This window comes from Ciona intestinalis, chromosome 9 (genome assembly GCF_000224145.3).
Source record: "Ciona intestinalis chromosome 9, KH, whole genome shotgun sequence".
Lineage (NCBI taxonomy): Eukaryota > Metazoa > Chordata > Ascidiacea > Phlebobranchia > Cionidae > Ciona > Ciona intestinalis.
The window spans coordinates 2,912,702-2,933,011 of NC_020174.2; the positions used below are offsets into that span (position 1 = coordinate 2,912,702).

Sequence of the window (20,310 nt, forward strand, 5' to 3'; positions counted from 1 at the left end):
GTGACTACTGGGTTGGAGAATTGTCGTTAAGTGTCTGCCCAAGGACACATACGCCCACAATGGTAGCAGCGACAGGCTTTGAACCCATTACCTAATGGTTACAGGCAGGCGCGCTAACCACTAAGCCACGGCGCCGGACGCTGGTTAATATTTGATATATGGATGACAAAAGTGTAGAAACTACTGGGTTGAAGCAATTTAACACAAATACACGCTCATGATGGAAGCAGCACAAATATACCAATGAAAGCCGATGTCCACATGGTTTTCTACATCATAAGTTCATACCAGTTACGACTTATCCAACCCAGAATCATAGAAACACCGAGTAGTCCAACTGCCGCCTTTGTGTCTTAAAGCAAAGCGGTGACTTTGGCAAGGATTTAAACGAAGTTTTTAATTTTATTTGCGTTTTCCGTTTCTGGGAATTTATGAATAACACATGTTTTTTACACTTTTCAACCTTTAAATTTGTTGCTAGGTCCAAGTTTTTCTGTAATTTACCGAAAAACTTGCTTTTTCCCTATATCTACTGTGTTATTTGGACACAAATTGGCGTTCAATTTATCGTTTGCGTAACAATGGGTTGGTCTACTACTCTACTCGGTATTTCCATGACTCTGATCCAACCTTGCTATTTAATTGAACTTACAGAAACCTGCCGAACGTACTTTCCTTACCGATGGCTCATGGGAAGTCACGAAGATTTTGTTTCACGACGATGAAACTAAAAGCGTCTACTACATCAGCAACGAGCAACAACCCGGCCAACGTCACGTCTACGTCATCGGTACGTCACCAGGATCACAGAGGCGATGTTTAACATGTGATCCCAGCAATGATGTTACGATGATGAGTGGTGCAAGGCAAATACCTCGTAAAGTAAAGGGTCATCAATGTCTTTACTTCGATGCTGAGTTCGGATCGTCAGCAGATTGGTTTCTACTTAATTGCTTGGGTTGGTATAATTGTCTTTTGCTGATAATATTTCTCATAAGTCTTAACGCAATCTTCATAATTTCATGTTGCTGCCGTATATGAAGTGTACAACCAAGATTGAGACGCTTCACACTTTAACACCAATTACGCCAAACCAAATAATGGGTGAATTGTCTGCCATATGCGCCTAAAAAGTCTAAAAACACAGACCCGCGAAGTTACACACTCGGTAACTTCTTACTACGGACACAAGATATAACCATATTCGCTGCGCATTCTGAGAAATTTCGTCACTTCAGATATTATGGTTTTTATTCACATCGTACAATCTTCACGAATTAAATTTAATGCATTCTAGTTCCTACAAGTTCTCTTATAAAGTAGGGTTGGGGGAAAGGAACGTTTTTTATTGTATTTTCTCGTCCCATTTGGTAGTAAGTAAAAATAGAATTGTAAACCGTATCCTCACGACTCCCATTAGTTGCTTAAGATATGATCAGAAAATTTGGATACACCCTACAATGTTTCTCTGTTTTAATGCAACTGTAAAACGCTCTCTTAAGGTGGCTGTACACAATATCCGGTGTGCGAATTCGCATGCGAAGTCGTATACAAACCAATGTCCAATTTCGCATGCGGCACCGAAATCCGGACAAAACAGACAAAATGGACGAATTCCGGATACTGTGTACAGCCATCTTTACCCGCCTTAAACGTGTACACTCTTTTTAGGACCCGGTGTACCGTACAGTTCCTTCGGTATCTTAAACAGTGCAAGCAGCAGAACCGGTGTAGATGATTTCTATGATGATGTCCCGGATGTGGACGTTGCAATGGACGAACCACGGGATGGACTTGTCGTCAAACTTTTAGAAACTTTTTCACCATATGTGATCAGTTACTCCAGCGTGTTGGTGTCAATGTACAGATATGAGACCGCAACAGTGCTTGGCCGACGTAAGTCACTACTGTTTAGGTTATATACTGTGGGACATTATATATTGGCATTGCTTTTATATTAAACGTAAATAGCTCGCTGTTTGTCTGGTATATAGGTGTAGCGACCACGCTTTATTTTTTTAAACTAAATATACCTTTTTTATCGTAAATACGTTTTAATGAGGTATCGTCCGGCGCCGTGGCAAAGTGGTCAGCGCGCCTGCCTGTAACCCACAGGTAAAGGGTTCGAGGCTCGACGCTGCCACCATTGTTGGCGTATGTGTCATTGGGCAAGACACTTAACGACAATCCCTCCAACCCAGTGGTCACTAATGGGTTGTCCAAATTATCACCCATACATAAAAAATGAAAAAAAAAAGTAATAATCACCCATAAAGTAACATACATGGTAACTCGTAAGCTGGCACGAGGTGTTAAACCCGTGCTATAACGGCTGTCGTTTTCCGGCCACGCGGAATAAAAATTAAGTTACTTTCATTCAATATATCTTTTTTTGCTTAAACTACTCTTTATTTTTTTCACGCGTAATTAAACAGACACATAACAATTATTATAAGTAGTAATATATGTTTTGTTAGCAAACTAAGTTATAGACTTCTTTTTTTAGAAATCCCATTAAAAATACTACTACCACACGGATATCAACTTACCAAGCGACCCATCGTTTTCCACATGTAAGTTTACTACGTATATAGGAGTTGGGGAAGATGGGACAACTTTTCTTTCTCGTCCCATTTGGTCGAAAGCAAAGAACATTTAAAGAATTATGTAACCATATCCTCACGACTCTCATAGACCGTTAGTAATTGTTTAAACCACGAGCTTGAGGTGTCCCATCTTACCCCACAGTACTTTATGTCTTATGTGTATATATCATGCTAAAGAAATAATGCAACGTGGTGGTCAGTTATATCTAATCTCTGTCTTCTTTGGCCTCTCTGACCTAAATCTACAGTTCCATGGCGTGTCACGCTGCAAAACCCCACTCATATATAATAAAAAATATCCATCATCTGTGTAGAGCATTAAAGCTGGTATCATGAGTCCTTACCGCATATATAGTACAGATCACATTGCCATGGGACCTCTCGCTTACACAGAATGGAACATTTGTCTTCCATCAAAGCGTTATTACATACGTCTTCACCTTACGCTTTCAAATCCACAGAGGAGAGATCGGGGAGCAAAACGCTGACTTTAGGTTCAAAATGGATTTCGCAGAGTACATGGTATCACGTGACAGTGTCATCTACGTATTCGCTGACATCCGGGGTTCTGGTAACCGTGGCAACAAGCTCGTACAGTCGGTTGCTGGGCAACCAGGTACAAGAGAGGTTGAAGACTTAAAAGAACTTGTATGGTATGCTGATGTTGTACTGAATGTAATGGAGAATTGTAACTTATCTATCCTCGCGTGGCTGCGGAACGACAGTCGTTATATCACACGGGTGTTCTGTTTTACACACCTTATGTCCGCTTATACATTACCGTATATGTAATTTATTGGAAGATTGTAACTTATTTAATCTAACGTGGCGGGGTATACCGACAGTCTTTAAACACAGGTGTTATGTTTCATGTACCTCGTGCCAGCTTACGAGTTATGTAACTTTTTGGGTGAATGAATAAACGTAAGTAAAACTCAAGGACTGAGGCAACGGCTGTAATTGTGTTTAGCAGCCACGTTTTTATTTTCAACTTTTGCTCAAATATAGTATTTACCCCAGGCGTGTTTTCATATATTTCGTTTTGCTGCTAATTCCCTTCTCTTCGCTGTTTTAACTAATCTGATACTTTTTACCATTTTTTTAAAGAGATAAATTAATTTATATTATTTTTTTACAGGTACATGGATAGGAAATGGGGAGTCGTAACGTCAAACGTTGGGCTTGTGGGAACCGGATACGGTGGATATGTCGTGCTAAGGGCGCTCGCTGACCAAGCTGGAATATTCAGCTGCGGTGTCGCAATTTCTCCTATAGTGGATTGGAAACTTGCTTGTAAGTTAAACTAAACTGGGTATATAGTAGGGTGGGGAAGATGGGACACCTTTTCGTTCTATTTATCGTACCATTTGGTAGTAAACAAAGAACATTCAAAGAATTTAAAAGCCGTATCTTCATGACTCCCATAGACCATTGTTAAATACTTAAAACACGATCAGGATATTTAGATATTATGTGCTAATGGTGTCCCATGCATCTTACCTCACAGTACCATATAGAGTTTAACGAGTTATGAGTAACTGAACAAGGAAAGCTATCTTCTTTATAACATGGGTAGTTTGTTTCATACACCTCGTGTTCGCTTACGAGTCATGCACCTCGTATGAAAATTTGATTACTGTTTTTCTGGTTTTTGCTTATTACATTGCTGAAAATTTTAACAAATAGTGGTTTAACTAGGTTTGAACAATGACCGTTATACACACCCAAGTCACATATACCCATAATGAAGGCAGCATCGAGTTTACATGGTGGTTTTATTTTGACTACTTGGATAACCCATTAGTGTCCACTTATAAGTTGGAGCAATCTTCGTAAAGTGTCTTGCCCTATAACCAAACACTAATGGTGGCAGCACTAAGCATCCATGTGAAAAAAAAACAATATTTGAATTTTTACACAAGACACGGCTGCCATTTATAACTTACGTCTTACATTCATTCGTTCATTCATTCATTTGTTTCAGCGTCTGTACGAGCAGAAAAAGTGCTTGGTCTTCCACAGAGCAACCCGCTTGCTTATGAAAGCAGTAACATGTTGAAACGTGCAAACTTGTTAGCTAACTCGCATCTACTCATATTCCAAGGCATGCAAGACCGTAAGTACAGTTTTGAATTAGATATGCTTTAAACAACACGTTAAAATAGGTTTCTAGTTTGACACGGTGTAGTATAGGACCATACCCCGACAAGTATAATTTCAACTGTAGCATTTAATTGTACGAGCTGTATAGATACGTTTTGCTTATCGTGTATAAAATGCAATGGAAAAACATGTTTCATTTGCAAACCTCAAAACATACGGATCTATATTTTTACGTTCTATTTGCAGGAATCATACACCCGCAGCATAGCATTGCGTTAAACCAAGCAGCTATTGACGACGGTCTTTTACTATCCAACATTCAAACTGTGTACTACCCTGATCAGGACCATGCTCTAACCAATAAGTTTTCAAAGCGGCACATGTTTCAAAATGCGAGAAACTTTTTACAGAAATGCGTTAACGGGGGCATACAGTCGTCTGTCCCAGTGACAATATGAACTCAACATTTGAGTCGTTCTAACACTACATTGTAAAACATGGATATTTCAGCACTAAGTAAAGCGAGCGCTACACTTTGGTTGTGAAATTTGCACGTTCCTAAAGTTGGCAGGTTATACACAATTAATGACCGACATTTGCTGTTTATTTCGTGCAATATGTTTTTAATGCCCTTTTTTGTACATTATCTGTTTTCTTTCGTCATTTTTTGTTGCACAAAATATCGGTGCAGATTTTTTCTTCCCGAAACTGAATAAATTTTCATGTACGACAGCGTATACGACTATAATTAAACATGACGTTTATAATACTTGCCATTCGCCCCGCGGATAATGAGATAAACTGTCCTAATAAAAAGTGTCTCTAGAAAAAAATGTATCAAAACATGGTCAATGCAAAACATTGACAAACACGAATAAAACATGGACAAGACATGGACAAAGCATGGGTCATAACATGGACGCAAGACATACAAAAAAATACGGACGACAAGTAAACAAACTATGGACAACACATGGACAAAACTTGAACAAAACATGGACAAACCACCTTCAAATAAACTTATAATTACACCGGGCATACGCGCACGACCTTTTCTAACTAGAAACGCACAGATAGTGCAGTTTGTAAGCTATATTTTCACTTGTACAAATTAACCGTGTTATTTATAATTCTACTTGAATGAGGTGAGAATCATTCTGTTTGAATAAGGTATGTAGAGTATGTTGAATTAATAGTCATGTCCACTGTTGAAATCTATACACGTTCAAATAGGAATCCACAATATACTCAGATACATTCGAGTCGTGTCCAACACAGACCAAACTGGTCGAGTCGTTTTATAATCGATGGTGGATACTTCAAAAAGAAAGTTGGAATTAGACCCTATATGAGACTTAGGGCACCGTTTCATCTACTATACACCAGGAGACTCGCACGCCGTAACAAATTGAGGCAGAACAACTCCCGAGTGACACCTAGTGTGGGCAATCTACCTTAATCAGTCAAACTAACCATATCAATCTAATTGCTTCATTCTTACTGAGACAAAAGTGAAAATAAGTCTATGAGAATATAATGTCTCACTTGGTTTATTTTTTGTTTTATTTAAACATGTTTTTATGCAAGTACTTTATACTACTTGTATTTTTATTCCAAATTTGTAACACGGATTGATCAGAAATTTCTGGTTGCACATATTCTATTTCTTTGGTTGGTAACTGAAAAGAAATGAAAAAATTATTTTTTTTATGCAAAAACAAACTATTTTTTTTTCAATTTTTATTATATTTTTACAACTAATCTAATTGGGGGAAGACTGTACACCTTTAGCACATAATATCCAAATAATCTGATCGTGTTTTAAACAAATAAAGACACTATATGGGAGTCGTGAAGATACAGTTTTATAATTTTTTTAACATTTTTTGTTTACTACTAAATGAGTTGAGAAAATAGAAGAAAAAGGTGTCCCATCTTCCCCCACCCTAATATATTAAATTTCAGACATTCTTTGAGAATGTTATTTAATTTTATATTGCGCCGGCAAGCACTATTAGTATTTCTTCACAAATACTCTCACATACACATATTCTATTATTCATGTATACAAGGTAGTAATAACAAGTTTACTTTTGGTTGTTCGGGTTTAATTGATTTCCATGATTATCCCGATCTGCTTTGGTTCCATCTCCTCCGTATCCAGGTTGATGCCCTTGGTGTCTGTTTAATAATATTGGCTATTAATAGAAATACAGAATGTAAATGGCTATATGTAGAAGGTTGCTGGAGGACGGTCCATGTTTTCATTTTTTATCGCCCCCATTTGGTAGTAAACAAAGAATATTTACAGAATTGTATAATCATATATACTTACAACTCTGAAAAGGAGCGTTACAATCAAAGATTGGTTTTAATCTCTTTGGTTATATTTAAATATACGATTTGGAAATATGGGATATTATGTGCTAACGATATCCATCTTGCCCCACAGAAATATATTTAGACTGACCTATCGTTGTTTGGGTTGCATTGGTTAGACTTGTTGTCGTTGTTCGCTTTGCCTTGACGTTCCATTGCTTAACGATGTCTCTTTATAACTTACGGAAAATTTCACTTTAAAATTATTTCTGCAAGAAAAATCCGAGCCAAATAATTCAGATCGCATATAAAATATAAGTTATATATGCAATAAGTTACTTGCACACTTAGCATTACCATGACTTACTCATTATATTCAGTAGGCCATAGCATTGCTCATATTAACATTAAGTTTAATCTGTGCACCTGCTTAAAGTTAATTGCTCCTTTTATAGTTTTAGTTTGATCAGAGTAATTTTCCACTCGGTCGAAAACTTTTCCATAGCCATAAGATGTCATTACGTCATAACTCGCGTCATAAAAGATACGAAAATCAGTTAAAAGGGAATTCCCCCTGTTGAAAACTAGTTTCCAATTATAATGAATGTTGTTTCACCATCGAGATCGTATTTCCTTTTGTTTTAAATCAATAACGCAATATTAAACCTAACACCGAGTACATTGTCATAACTTACGACATCGAGCGTAATGCTCCTTTGTGTATAAACATTGCATGGATATTGTGGTGCAATCATGATTAATTAACTGGGGTAGGATGGGACATATTTATATTGTTTTGTCCCGTGATATTTTGCAATACACAAAAAATATTTACAGATTTATTTAATCGTGTTTTCGAGACTCTAAAATAGCGCTTTTAATTGTTTAAAACAGAATCAGAAAATATGGGATTTAGGTGCTAACAATTTACATCTTACCCCCCCCCCCCAAACAGATCGCATTTAGAGATGCTTAATTTTATTTTAGGCGTACTTTCCAGATAAGCCTATTACCCCATCCTAAAAAAGCCAATATATCGCTTGAAGCAATGTAACTTGCACTGCGCCCGAAGAACTAATATTACAAATTTACAATATTTACCGATTTGCTTGGATACATTATGGTTGATATTGTAAATGAATAACGTTTTAGTTCTAGGTCGGTCGTTAAGACGTATTAATAATTAAATAGGCTGTTTACGAACTTTATAATCTATTCAGAACAGAAATTTATAGTAGGGTTGGGGACACGTATTCATTCCATTGTCTTGAGCCATTTGGTAGTAAACAAAGAACATTCAAACAATTATGAAACCGTATACTCACTACTACCACAGACCGTTGTTAATTGTTTAAAACGTGAACAGAATGTTTGGACATTATGCTGTGTTAAAGGTGTCCCGTCTCCCCCCACTCTACTATATCTTTAGCAAAATACAACTAAATGAAACAAAAGTCAAACAGAGGGCCAGCATGTCGAAAGCAACAAGCATATAAGGCACGACACGCAATAACAAATAGTGTTTCCTGATTTACACTGAGAAAAATAAAACACATCGTAAACACGATCAGTGATAATATGCAAGCTCGTATAAAGCTCAGATCCCCATAGGGCATAGCCTATCAGGCTGTAACACCTCACCTATATAGATCAGAAACATATTGCTGCTTGTAAACAACAAAAAGGGCAACTTTAGGCGCTTAGAAAAAAAATGAGTTTTTTATCGAGATATAACTCTATGCCAGCTTATGGTTTAAATTTTTGTCGTGTTTCTTTTTAGAAAATTAATAATCTTAATTTACCCACATTCGTCAACTTTATTCTATATGGGTGGGCTCTACGCCGAGGATCGGACCCTGCGCTTTCCACACAAGCCACAAATGGCCTTTACTTAACACGGGGTATGAGGTTAGAAACAATAAATCAACGTTGTTTAAACCAAAGACTTTATTTCACATGCTATACAAACAGTTCACCAGGAATTAAATCATAAAGGCTGTGTTGTATTTAAAAAAGAAAATACTGTTATTCAATTATGAAGAATTGTGTTATACTATACTGTAATCTATTGTATTATAGTAGGGTGGGGGAAGATGGGACACGTTTTTTCTATTATCTCGTTCAATTTAGTAGTAAACAAATAACATTCAAAGAATTTCGAATCATCACGACTACCATAGGTCGTTGGACATTATGTGCTAAAGGTGTCCCGTCTTGCCCCACTCTGTTATATAACGATTTATTTAACAAGTTAAACGTTAAATGAAAAAGATTCGGAATATACAATTATAGCAATATGAAGTCCTCGGTTAATATTTGTCCATCATGTTGATTTATTTCTTTCCCTGGTAACTGAAAGGTAACAGTATATGTCACTACATTTTCAATATTATGACATAATTTTAGATGAAAACAGGTGCAGGAAAATATGTCACACGCGATCAGTATACGACGCTTTTATATAAGCCAACATCAGCCTTTTAAAAGCGCGTAAAAGCAAACTTTTGCAGAAAAAAGCCGCTATGCCACAATGCATAAAATTTTCCATAACATTTTGTCGCTCCAAATTGCCTGTTTCTTGTTTTTAAACAACTAAAAAACGTCTTTTAATATTTGTTAAAAAAATTATTAATATATTTTTTTAATTTACTAGATTTAGAACGAAAAATAAAATATTACTTTGAATTGTTGGGGTTCATTTGATTTGAATGGTTGTTAAGATCTGGTCTGGTAGCAGTTCCACTGTATGAGCTGGAATACCCTGAGTATCTGTAAAAAAAATCTATTTATATAATATATAAAAGGGTGGAAGAAGACCTTTACCACAGAATATCTAAATATCTTGATCCTGCTTTTTTTACAAATAACAACGCTCTATGGGAGTCGTGAGGATACGATTTTATAACTTCACCCATAAAAGTGTATTTGTTTCCACCGATTATTACCACGAAACATCGATAAATGTTTTAGAACACGAGTACTGATCCATAACAGAATTATATAACCATATACTCATGACTGCGAAATAACGTTCTTGGTTGTTAAAACACGATAAGGAAAATGGAGACATTATGTGCTAACGATATCCATCTTGCCCCACAAAAATATATTTATACTGACCTATCGTTGTTTGGGTTGCATTGGTTAGACTTGTTGTCGTTGTTAGCTTTGCCTTGACGATCCATCGTGATAAAAATGCTTCAGTCAGATGATAAAAATAAATCTGCAAAAAAACAACGTATATTAAGGTTGGGATAAAATGCTGGTTTAAGTTTTCTATATCTTCTATCGTCTCATTCGGTAGAAAACAAAGAATATTTACATAATTATATACCCGTATTCTCACGACTGTTAAAGAACATTGTTAACTGTTAAAAACCTGTATTATGCAAAAGTTAATTTGGCAATAAAAATAAAAAAGCACTTCTTACTTACGTACAAGAAAGACTTACCGCTTTTATATAGTTGTCCTCGACTTTTTAAGTTAAAGAGTGTACACTGTCGACTGATGAAGCTCTATTTATACCCAAAACCTCAACTCAGTATTTTTCCTCGTCATGCAGTAATTTTCCACTCTTCTTTTTCAGGGAACCCGTTCTTCTATAAGGGGAAAACCCGAAAGAAAATCTGTTTACTGCAATTGCATCATCGATGGTGAAACTTAAGTATCGCCTTAAAGAACAAACAATCCGTCTGAAATAGCCAATACCGTTACCACTCTTTGCTCTTACATCATGCTAGGCAAACAGTTGCAAAATTGTCGACCTTAACGTTAGGACCATGGCAAACTCAATACATGAACTTTGATTAGACTGTAATTATGCGGCAACGAAATTAAAAAGGACTTTTATGCAATCGCGCGTTTTGTAGTATAGTCCTGGGGGGAAGTGTAATCGCGCGTCCCTATAGTATGGTGGGGAAAGATAGGACACCTTTACATTCTATTTTCCCGTCCCATTTAGTAGTAAACAAAGAAACTGAAAAGACCTATAAAATAATCGTACCCTCACGACTTCCTTAGACCGTTGTTAATTGTTTAAACGGGATCAAGATATTTCGATATTATGTGCTAAATGTGTTCCATCTCCCCACACTCTACTATATATACTTTATAGAAAATAGAAATGACGCAACATTCAAAGCTATGTGAAAAAAACAGCAACGTTTCATTGCAACAATAACTTGAAGCTGCTAGATCAATGTTTAGATTTTAACAAACACAACGTTTTAACTTGTGGTCCAATACAGTTGAGAAACAAAGCACTTTTTAGGTCATTCATTATTTGACTTTGGCGGCGTCGTGATTTTTAAACCAACAACTTTTGGATAAACTAAAATCAGCTGTGTTACCACGTTTATAACATGGCGTTGGTATTGATTTGCTGAAGGCAGCGTTCGATGCTTGCAACAAGTCTTACATTAAGACACCGCACGCCTGACAGTTAAATCGTTTCTATTATGTAAAGCAAAAAGTAAAGATTACCATAATACCATGCAAACTTTTTGTTCAAAAACGCAATAACAAATGCCTGACTTTGGACATAATAGGATACCGATATAAAAACGAACAGTTTAACTCGTGAGCGCCCCCTTTCGAAAATATGCTAACGGATGTTTCACCGCTTTTCTTTTAGTTTTTCAACTAAGGCTAAGATTCCATTAACAGTGGGCTGGGTCATTGTGACATTTAGAAATCGATTAAATGCGGAGTGATTGAAAAGTGGTTAGCGCGCCTGTCTGTGGGCCAGAGCTATGGGTTCAAGGCTTGTCGTCGCTATCATTGTAGGCGTATGCGTCCTAAGTACTCCAACCCAGTGGTCACCATTGATGTTTTTTTTTAATTATCGGCCATACATAAAAAAAACAAAAAAAAAACTTCTTTCCAAAAAATGATCACCAGCAAGTAACATATGTATGGTAACTGGTAAGCTGGCACGAGGTATATAAACAGAACACCGTGTGTAATAAGCACTGTCGTTTTCCGGGACCGGGGGATAAAGCAAATTACATTCATTCGCAGTAGGCTATAAATCAAGTTCACAACCAAAACCGCTTGTTTAAAATCAATTTTAACATATGTTAATTTCTACGAAAATGCTTCACGAGAATTATGTGGCTAGATATGCTAGCAGAGTAATAGTTTTCTGTTTTGCTGTTATGGCAACTGCTCATGTTTGTAGCTTCGTAAACCGTTGGCTGGTGTGTTTATTTCCCGAATAAATTGATACAATTCTGCGAAACCTGATCCACGCTAAAGTTGCTCAGCGAAAGATAAAACTCAATACAATTCCATTCACAATAGTAATTGCTGTGTATCGAAATAGACTCACAAGCGCTTTGTGTAAAGGGCCTGTCTGTACATTCGCCAAGCAGCCACATAGTTTTTAAGTGCCATGTAATTTGAAAACCTTTGTCGAGTCCTTTCAGAACGCACTTAAAACACGTGTCCGTGTATTTGACTAATGATATAAGCGAAATGTAGGCCAGAGGTCTTACAACTTGTTCAATGCGTAAGGTTGGTAAATAGTGTAAATGAATTTAGATTTAGTAGGTTGAGGTAAGATGGTACATATTTTTATTTTTTAACGTCCTGTTTGGTAGTAACGAAAGAATATTTACAGAAATATATATTCATACATTTGTGCTTTTAAATAAGAGCATTGTTAATTGTTCGAAACGATTAGAAAATATAGGATAGTATGTGCTAACGGTAACCATCTCACCCCAAAGTGCTTGTGGGATGGGGAAAGACGGGACACCTTTAGCACATAATATCCAAATATCCCGATCGTGTTTAAGCATTTAACAATGGTCTATGGGAGTCATGAGGATACGGATTTTCTTTGATTGTTCTTTGTTTACTACTAAATTTGGACGAGAAAATAGAATTAACAGGTGTCCCATCTTTCCGCAGCCTACTATATGTAATCTATATGCGTAAAGACCAAGAAAAATCGTATTGTGTTGTTGAGGTAACAGGTTATTAATTAAAAAGCAAGAATGAATTTTCCATCACCTAATCCTGCTGCTACTGTACTGCAATCATACAATAATGAAATGGTCAAATGTATTGAAGATCTTTGTTCGAAGAGGGACGATCTTCGACGTCAGATCGAGTCCGATCAAGAAGAAAAGGCGAAACTGCATAACGACATTAGAATTCTAACTAATCGGTCAATATGTCTGCTGTATCGTTTTACCCTTTACTATATGTCCCATTATAAGGTTAAAGTATGACAAAGCATTGTCGATCGGGATTTAACATTTACTAATACATAGTAGGGTGGGGGAAGATGGGACACCTTTAGCACATATTATCAAAATATCCTGATCTTGTTTTAAAAATCTAACAACGGTCTATCGGAGTCGTGAGGATATAGTTTCATAAATATTTGAATGTTCTTTGTTTACTACCAAATGGGTCGAGAAAATCGAGTTAAAAGGTGTCCTATCTCCCCCACACCATTGTAATATAAATTGGTCCAGCCCAGTGGTCACTAATGGGTTGTCCAAATTATCGCTTAAACATGAAAAAAGAAAAAATCCTCTCCAAAAAATAATCACTCACAAAGTAACACACGTGGTAAATCGTTAGCTGACACGAGGTGTATAAAACGGAACACCCACATATGCATATGTTATAACGACTGCTGTAGTTTGCGGCCACGTGAGGATAACACAAGTTACTTTCAGCCACAAAGTTACATATAGTACTGGGGGGGGGGGTAAGATGTGACACCTGTAGTACATAATGTCTAAATATCCTATTCGTGTTTCAAACATTTAACAATGATCTACAGAAGTGAGGTTACGGTTTCACACTTTTTAAATGTTCTTTATTTATACCGGAGGACGAGAAAACAGAATGGAAATGTCTCCCATCTTCCCCCATCCTACTATACATACATATAGATGTATATAAAACCGTATTATAACGACTGTCCTTACCTGTCACGCAAGGATAAAAGTTACAATATCATCCCTTTTTACCGTAGTACATTTAACTTTTTAGGCTTGCAAAAGTGAATGAAGACATCGCGAAAAAGATGACGTCACAGATCGAGTTTGACCAAGCTATATGCGAGACACAGACAGCATATGCACGAGTGATGGAAACTTCACAAACGCTGTTACAGACTGTTCATACTGCTGGGAACAAACTAAAAGCGAAAGAAGCAGCGTTAACCGGATCGGAACTAAAACTTCCCACCCCAGGACCGAAACGAAATTAAAAGTTTCCCATTTTTTGACAGATTTCTGTAAAAACGAGCTATATTTTGAACAGAAGGTTCTGAGTTTTGGCAAATTTAACACCCATGCCACAAACATAAAAGTTTTGATTCCACACCAGTGTTGTTAGGTTATTTGCATTAGTTTATAGTTTGTAAAAATCTTAGAAAATGTGAAAAAAATGTTCACCTTCTTTTACAGAACTGATACTGTATCATTGTACAAGTGGCACTTACATCCGTACCTAATTTTTCACAACTGTATATTGCGAATAAAACACGTCATAATAGAAAAGGCACACAGAACTTTACGGACAATGTACCAGCATACAATATCTACTAAAAATATCAAAACAAAAGTAAATGCAAAAGGAAAACGATAATGTTTTAAACATAATGGTAGGGTGGGGGAAGAGGGGTCACCTTAATATCAAAATATCCTGATTGTACTTTTAACAACGGTCTATGGGAGTCGTGAAGATACAGTTTTAAAATGTTTTAAATGTTCTTTGTTTCCTACCAAATGGGATGAGAAAAGAGAATAAAAGTACGTCCTATCTTCCTCCACTCTACTATATCGAAAATTGAAAAGTGATACAAAAGTGTGATGTCCGATATCTCTAAGCCATTTCCTGATTAATCTGTTAGTTTCTCTTTTTCTGAACTTTGTAAATAACAAACACACATTTGCTCTTTGCTTGCAAGAACCAAGGACTTTCCATCCGGATGCCACCTGAGGATGGAGTAATGTTATAGGAGTTGGGGGTGACATCATAGTGTAATATAAGCACGTATAGGCTACACTGTAAAGTTAGGGGTGCCTAGTGTGACATGTTGTTCCAATTTTTAAAACATGGATGAGTGATATTATGTTGCCTAGTTGGTTAGCGCGCCTTCCTCTAACCCAGAGGTTATGGGTTCAAGGCTTGTCGCTGCTACCATTGTGGGTGTATGTGTCCTTGGGCAAGACACCTAACTAAAGGCAATTGCAATTGCTCCAATCCAGTGGTTACTAATTGGTTGTCCAAATTTAAACATACGTGGTAACTAAGCTAACACATAGTGTATGAAATGAAACGGCCGTGTTATATCAACTCAGCAAGTAACGTTTTACGTTTATTCATTGATGTATTTAGCTTCCCTGGACCTGGTTTTACTCCTGGAATGTTTTTTCCTAGGGTTAATTTTTCTGTACAAAAATCAAAGCCAAAGTATATATTATAAAATTGTACATTTATTAATTAGGTTTCCTATGTTTGACAACTATAAGTGTGACTGTATTTTAACCATGTCACCCTCCAACCAAATAAAAATTAACTATGTCACGTCTGATACCAAAACAAATGTAACGTCTATGCACCTGAGAGAATGAACATGGAAGAGAGGGGATAGCGGAACTTGCACAGAGACGGCACCGGATGGTGACCAGAGATAAACTTTATTGTTTCCACACGAGAACGCAAGACGACACGTACACGGATTCCATCTGTTAAGATTTGATAACAAAACTTTTAAAAGCTGTCCTATTTTTTAAAATAATACAAAAATAAACAAATACACTTCATTCTATGTTGGTGAGGCCCTACATGGGATTTAAAATTTAATCTAAATATGACCCATTAACCCCACACCCCGAAGAATACATTAGCCTAGTAAACATAATTATGTCTTTTGTATTAATATTGCTTTCAGCAATTTAAAATTCTTTTTCTACTTTACAAAAATACCAACACTATTTGTGAGATTATCAAGGTTTACACACTTTAAATAATTTTTTTCTACAAAACTTTTATTTAAAAATGCTTGCTAGAAATGAAGTATTATCGCCAACTTAGTAAAGAGCAGAGATAGTTGGACATTAGATTACTAAATTCCTAATCCTGTGACACAAGTCACGCAAATCTAACTTAATGGTTTCTAATGGTTACTGATTAATGCAGAGTAGACAATTTCGAAATAGGTCTGTCCACCCTACTATCCCAGGCTTGGCAAATTTGCTAAAGAGAAATACATTCATTCACCTTGCACACTTAATAGGATCAACCTGCTGAATCACAACATAGAGTGAAAGTGATTTCATCGTCCAGATATGAAGTGCTGACTTCATGCTGTCATCCATAGTTGCAAGATATCGATTGTCTGGACTAAACGCCATCCAAGAAACTCCAATTTTTGGATTTGGTTTTTGAGGGTCCGGTTTTGTGACCGGTAATTCAACAGGAGTTTCGCAAAATTCATATTTGCTTTGACTAGCGAATAATTCTGTTGGTTTTTTTGTGCTTTCCATAATTGCATTGATTGCTGCAGCTGCGTTAACTTCTTTAAAAACAACAACACTGTCACCCTGAACATGAGAGGAATGACCAAACTCTGATATACTTTTCCATGTGATGTAGTTCAACACTCTAACCTTTTGATCATAACTTCCAACAGCTAAAAACTGGCTCGCTGGTGACCATTCGACACGTTTGACACCAAGTGCCCAGTCGTACGCCTTGAAAGTGCTGAGACAACGACCATCCATTGTATATATGAGTATTTTGTACCACAAGCAATGCTCCCACGCACAAATTACACGGCTGTCAGGGGACCATTTAATACCACTCAAGTCTTCAGTATCAGTTTCAAACAGCTTCAGCAACTGCCATGATTCAACATCAAAAATACTGATGTAATCTTTACATTTCCTGCACTCTCCAACAGCGAGATACTTTCCAGAGGCAGAAAAACTTAAGCAATCTTTTGAATTCTTTATAAACCGGATATAAGATATTGACTTGTTGACAAGGGACCATACTGTGATCCTGAGATTAAAACTCGCAGTTGTTAAAACGTGACGACCATCTGGACTCCACTGTGCGTGAATCAAACCAGCAGATCCTTCATCTATTTTACATGTCCAGTCTGGTTGCTCAACTGACCATATTTGTACGAGACCTCGCTTGTACATGGCACAGAGTAAAAACTGTGAATCAGATGACCATTCCAGACTCTGCACTGCGTCCATGCATGTATAAAGACGTAGAATTTGTAGTGTGTCGACTGCTCGGATGATAACTTTGTATGAAACACAGTTGGCAAGGTAGTTTCCATCTGGTGAAAACCTCACAAGCGATTGAGTTTGCTTGAACAACTCAGAAAAATTCATGTTGTTCAACTTGTTGTATTGCCTTGTACAAGCAAAAAAAATCAATATACATATGAATGATAACTTAAAACTACTGAAACAAAAATCAAAATGAATGTACCTTATTTTAACCTCGCATACACCTCGTTCAGCTTACCACAGTACTATGTATCAGCATCTGTAAACATTGCGGGTTATTGTTTTTCTGTTTTATTATTTATTTTGTATGAATGACAGTTTAGACAACCCATTAGTGACCACAAGCTTGTCGTTAAGTGTAATGCCCAAGAACATATGCGTCCACAATGGTAGCGGCGACGAGCCTTGAACCCGGAACTTATGGGTTGGAGGCGGGCGCGATATTAACTATGTGCCACAGGCACAATTGGCGTAAAATAACTTAAAAGGTAATGTAGTATGGTCGTACGAAAACCAAAGTCTACACACTGCCTAAACATTAGCTTTTAGTCATCTATCAGACGTCCTTAAAATAAAAGCTGCACGTCCTAATATAAAACAAACATTTCGTTATATGAACTGTATTCTTAATGGCATACTAACAAAATATACGTTTTATATGGCGCTAGTAATGCCTATATTGGTTTGTGTATAAAATACACTTAGGTATATTCTTTTAGTTTATAAATATCTAAATATGTTTAAGTAAAACGCTGATATTAAACCTTATAACAATATAAACCAAATCGTAAACTTTAGAAAACTTTTAAAACCCGCGAGCAGTTGGCGGCAACGGTATAGCATAGAAATAGCAAAATACAAATGTTGTATGAAAGATTAGCAAAACACCAAGTTAGCCACAGAAAAAAAACACTATGAACTTTGTATGTTGTATTTTATAAAATCTATTAAATTAATTATTACTCACAATTTTTAAAACCTAGAAATAATCCACGAAGTTATAAACGTGTTACGTGGCAACTCGTAAGCAACGTGTATGAAAAAGAACTCTTGCATTATAACCAATGTCGCTACCACCCACGCGAGGATAAATAAGTTACATGTATTGCTTAATTCAAGCTTAACAGTCAGTTACACACGTTCTAAAAAAGTTTCATGTTTGAAAAAAATGAAATATAGCAACCGTAAGCTGGCGTAAGTGGGCAGGTTATAAACTAACAGAAAAAGTCGCGAATGATAAATTCTAGTTAATCATAACACAACTTTATGTGTTATCTGTTCCAAGGTTCATCAGTGTGTCAGTATTACTTATCTACGGTTGTTATTAGCCCTGAAGCGTGGAATATCCGTGTTTATTTTTTGGTCTACGAATCCAACACAGCAAAACAGAAACTCCCAACAAATCAAACATTCCTGGTAAAACATGAACCTTCACTGGGCAAATCGGGAAGGCAAAGTCTGTCCTTATTTGAACGTATGCGGGCAAGAACGTTTCTGCGGTTGATTATATTTTTAGCGCCACGGCAAGACCGGCTTTTCACGTGTTGTGGGGACTTTAGTTTGTTTCCAATATTACTTAGAACTCCGGATAGCCCTGCGCGTACAAAACATACGATTGACTTGTTGAACTTTATAACGGCGCTATCGGAACAAGATCTCCCACCTGCTTTGCGTGGAGAGAATCTTATGCTGGTCGAAAAAATGAGACAGCTGCTTCAAAGGGAATTGCGATGCTATCTGGCCGCATAAGCTGTCAAAAGAGCATCGGCTTCAAGAGAGAAACTGTAGTTGGATTTATATATGACAGGAATCTGATACAGCAAGTTGTAATCCATAATATAGTAAACTTGAAAGTAAATAGCCCGAAGTCTTGGAACGAAATATTCCGCTGTTTTAGGCACTAGTCTACTTTCCTTGTATGGTGTATACTAACGTTCGATTTAACGCAAACCAGTGATTATATGCAAACGTTTTTGTAAACGAAGTTCGCCCGGTGTGGGCCAGAACAATACCGCGGTGAGATACATTCAGTTCGGAATCGCGGCTGGTAACGCTTTCCGATAGACGCGTTTGGCCACCACCGTCTAGATCGGTTACACGCCGATTACGAACAAGTTCGAAAATCCATTTGCTACGGTCCCGTTACATGCTGGACACCATGACGTCAACGATCACCAACACCGCGTCTACTAAGCAGCGAAACGAAAGGAATTTGTGGCTCAAGCATCCGAAGTTTTGTCAATACCGCTGCGAAGGGCTTGGAACTGATGTGATATAATCTGAGGAAAGACGAGATCGGTTAAAACGGAACGTTGAAGGTCTTAGACCATCTAAAATTTAATGGCTTTCAAATAATATTTTAAATGTAGTTTCGGGTGTTCTGTTGAAGACATATCGGTGTTTTGTTATTTCTCGTTATAGGTATTTCGTAACATATATCCTACTATTACGCGGCAGAGGCGCGAAAATGATATATACATTTATACGGTGCATTATTTACAGTAACAAATAACTTTTGAGAGTATTATTCTGACGGTCCTAAATAGTATGAATAATTTAAGTCCTTTGGACCTGACGCCCGACACACTTCTATATATTCTCGCGATGAAATTTAGTTGTCCACAGTGGGTTAATACTGAAATAGTTCGTAGAACATTGGTCGTGTTGCTGTTTAGAAACGAGTGCTAACAAGGACGTATACAAAACACACTTGAATGAGTATCGAATGAGAAAAACGCGCTAACTGCTCGTCCCAGTATTTTACCGGCGGCGACTGTCAAAATTCGATCATTCTGTGACCGCATCATGGCCGATCATTGTGCTGTTGCCGTCATCGACCGGGCCGCCATTTTCCAAAAGAGAAAGTTTGAGAGTTTAAAAGGAAAAACAGATTTTTAAAAAGCTTCAGTTGTACTGTGACTTCACATTGGTGTGACAGTTCAGTAAAAAAAAGAAAGTAAAGAAATGATATAACCAGAATTGCCAGCATACTAAAGTAATCATCTTA

The 20,310-nt window shown here is 37.0% G+C and overlaps 3 protein-coding genes and 2 long non-coding RNA genes across 11 annotated transcripts in view; 2 read left to right on the forward strand and 3 right to left on the reverse strand.

Annotated features, from left to right (window-relative positions):
- Nucleotides 1–5,446, forward strand: part of LOC100179317 (inactive dipeptidyl peptidase 10) — a 28,010-nt gene extending 22,564 nt beyond the window's left edge. For all 5 annotated transcript variants that reach the window (XM_002131757.5, XM_026835948.1, XM_018813277.2 and 2 more), the window contains 7 exons: nt 655–958; nt 1,672–1,896; nt 2,507–2,573; nt 3,068–3,259; nt 3,745–3,899; nt 4,591–4,722; nt 4,956–5,446. In XM_002131757.5, the coding sequence (XP_002131793.3) occupies nt 655–958; nt 1,672–1,896; nt 2,507–2,573; nt 3,068–3,259; nt 3,745–3,899; nt 4,591–4,722; nt 4,956–5,167 (1,287 nt within the window). In that variant the 3' untranslated portion in view covers nt 5,168–5,446. The remainder of the gene's footprint in view (nt 1–654; nt 959–1,671; nt 1,897–2,506; nt 2,574–3,067; nt 3,260–3,744; nt 3,900–4,590; nt 4,723–4,955) is intronic.
- Nucleotides 5,447–6,256: 810 nt separating this feature from the next.
- On the reverse strand, nt 6,257–7,434 carry LOC100181632. Its single transcript, XR_182116.4, has 3 exons — nt 7,180–7,434; nt 6,801–6,890; nt 6,257–6,388 (listed from the first exon to the last, which is right to left on the reverse strand). It is a non-coding gene; the product is annotated as an uncharacterized LOC100181632 (long non-coding RNA).
- A 1,525-nt stretch (nt 7,435–8,959) lies between these two features.
- Nucleotides 8,960–10,621, reverse strand: LOC101242592. Of its 2 annotated transcripts, none has more exons than XR_182115.4 (4): nt 10,481–10,621; nt 10,149–10,251; nt 9,708–9,797; nt 8,960–9,380 (listed from the first exon to the last, which is right to left on the reverse strand). It is a non-coding gene; the product is annotated as an uncharacterized LOC101242592 (long non-coding RNA). The 2 variants fall into 2 exon arrangements; XR_003396204.1 differs by having other exon boundaries at nt 10,464–10,524.
- A 2,310-nt stretch (nt 10,622–12,931) lies between these two features.
- Nucleotides 12,932–14,548, forward strand: LOC100184009 (Sjoegren syndrome nuclear autoantigen 1 homolog). Its single transcript, XM_002131664.5, has 2 exons — nt 12,932–13,201; nt 14,041–14,548. Exons 1-2 carry the CDS (start codon nt 13,029–13,031, stop codon nt 14,258–14,260), a joined length of 393 nt encoding a protein of 130 aa, XP_002131700.1. The 5' UTR covers nt 12,932–13,028; the 3' UTR covers nt 14,261–14,548.
- Nucleotides 14,504–17,602, reverse strand: LOC100186388 (WD repeat-containing protein WRAP73). Of its 2 annotated transcripts, none has more exons than XR_717386.3 (4): nt 16,279–17,555; nt 15,618–15,743; nt 14,843–14,990; nt 14,504–14,641 (listed from the first exon to the last, which is right to left on the reverse strand). XR_717386.3 is itself a non-coding variant. In XM_002131658.5 (4 exons), the coding sequence occupies exons 2-4, from the start codon at nt 17,403–17,405 to the stop codon at nt 14,894–14,896; spliced, it is 1,350 nt and encodes a 449-aa protein (XP_002131694.1). In that variant the 5' UTR covers nt 17,406–17,427; nt 17,506–17,602; the 3' UTR covers nt 14,504–14,893. The 2 variants fall into 2 exon arrangements, 1 of the variants encoding a protein (XP_002131694.1); XM_002131658.5 differs by having other exon boundaries at nt 14,504–14,990; nt 16,279–17,427; nt 17,506–17,602.
- Nucleotides 17,603–20,310: the final 2,708 nt, after the last annotated feature.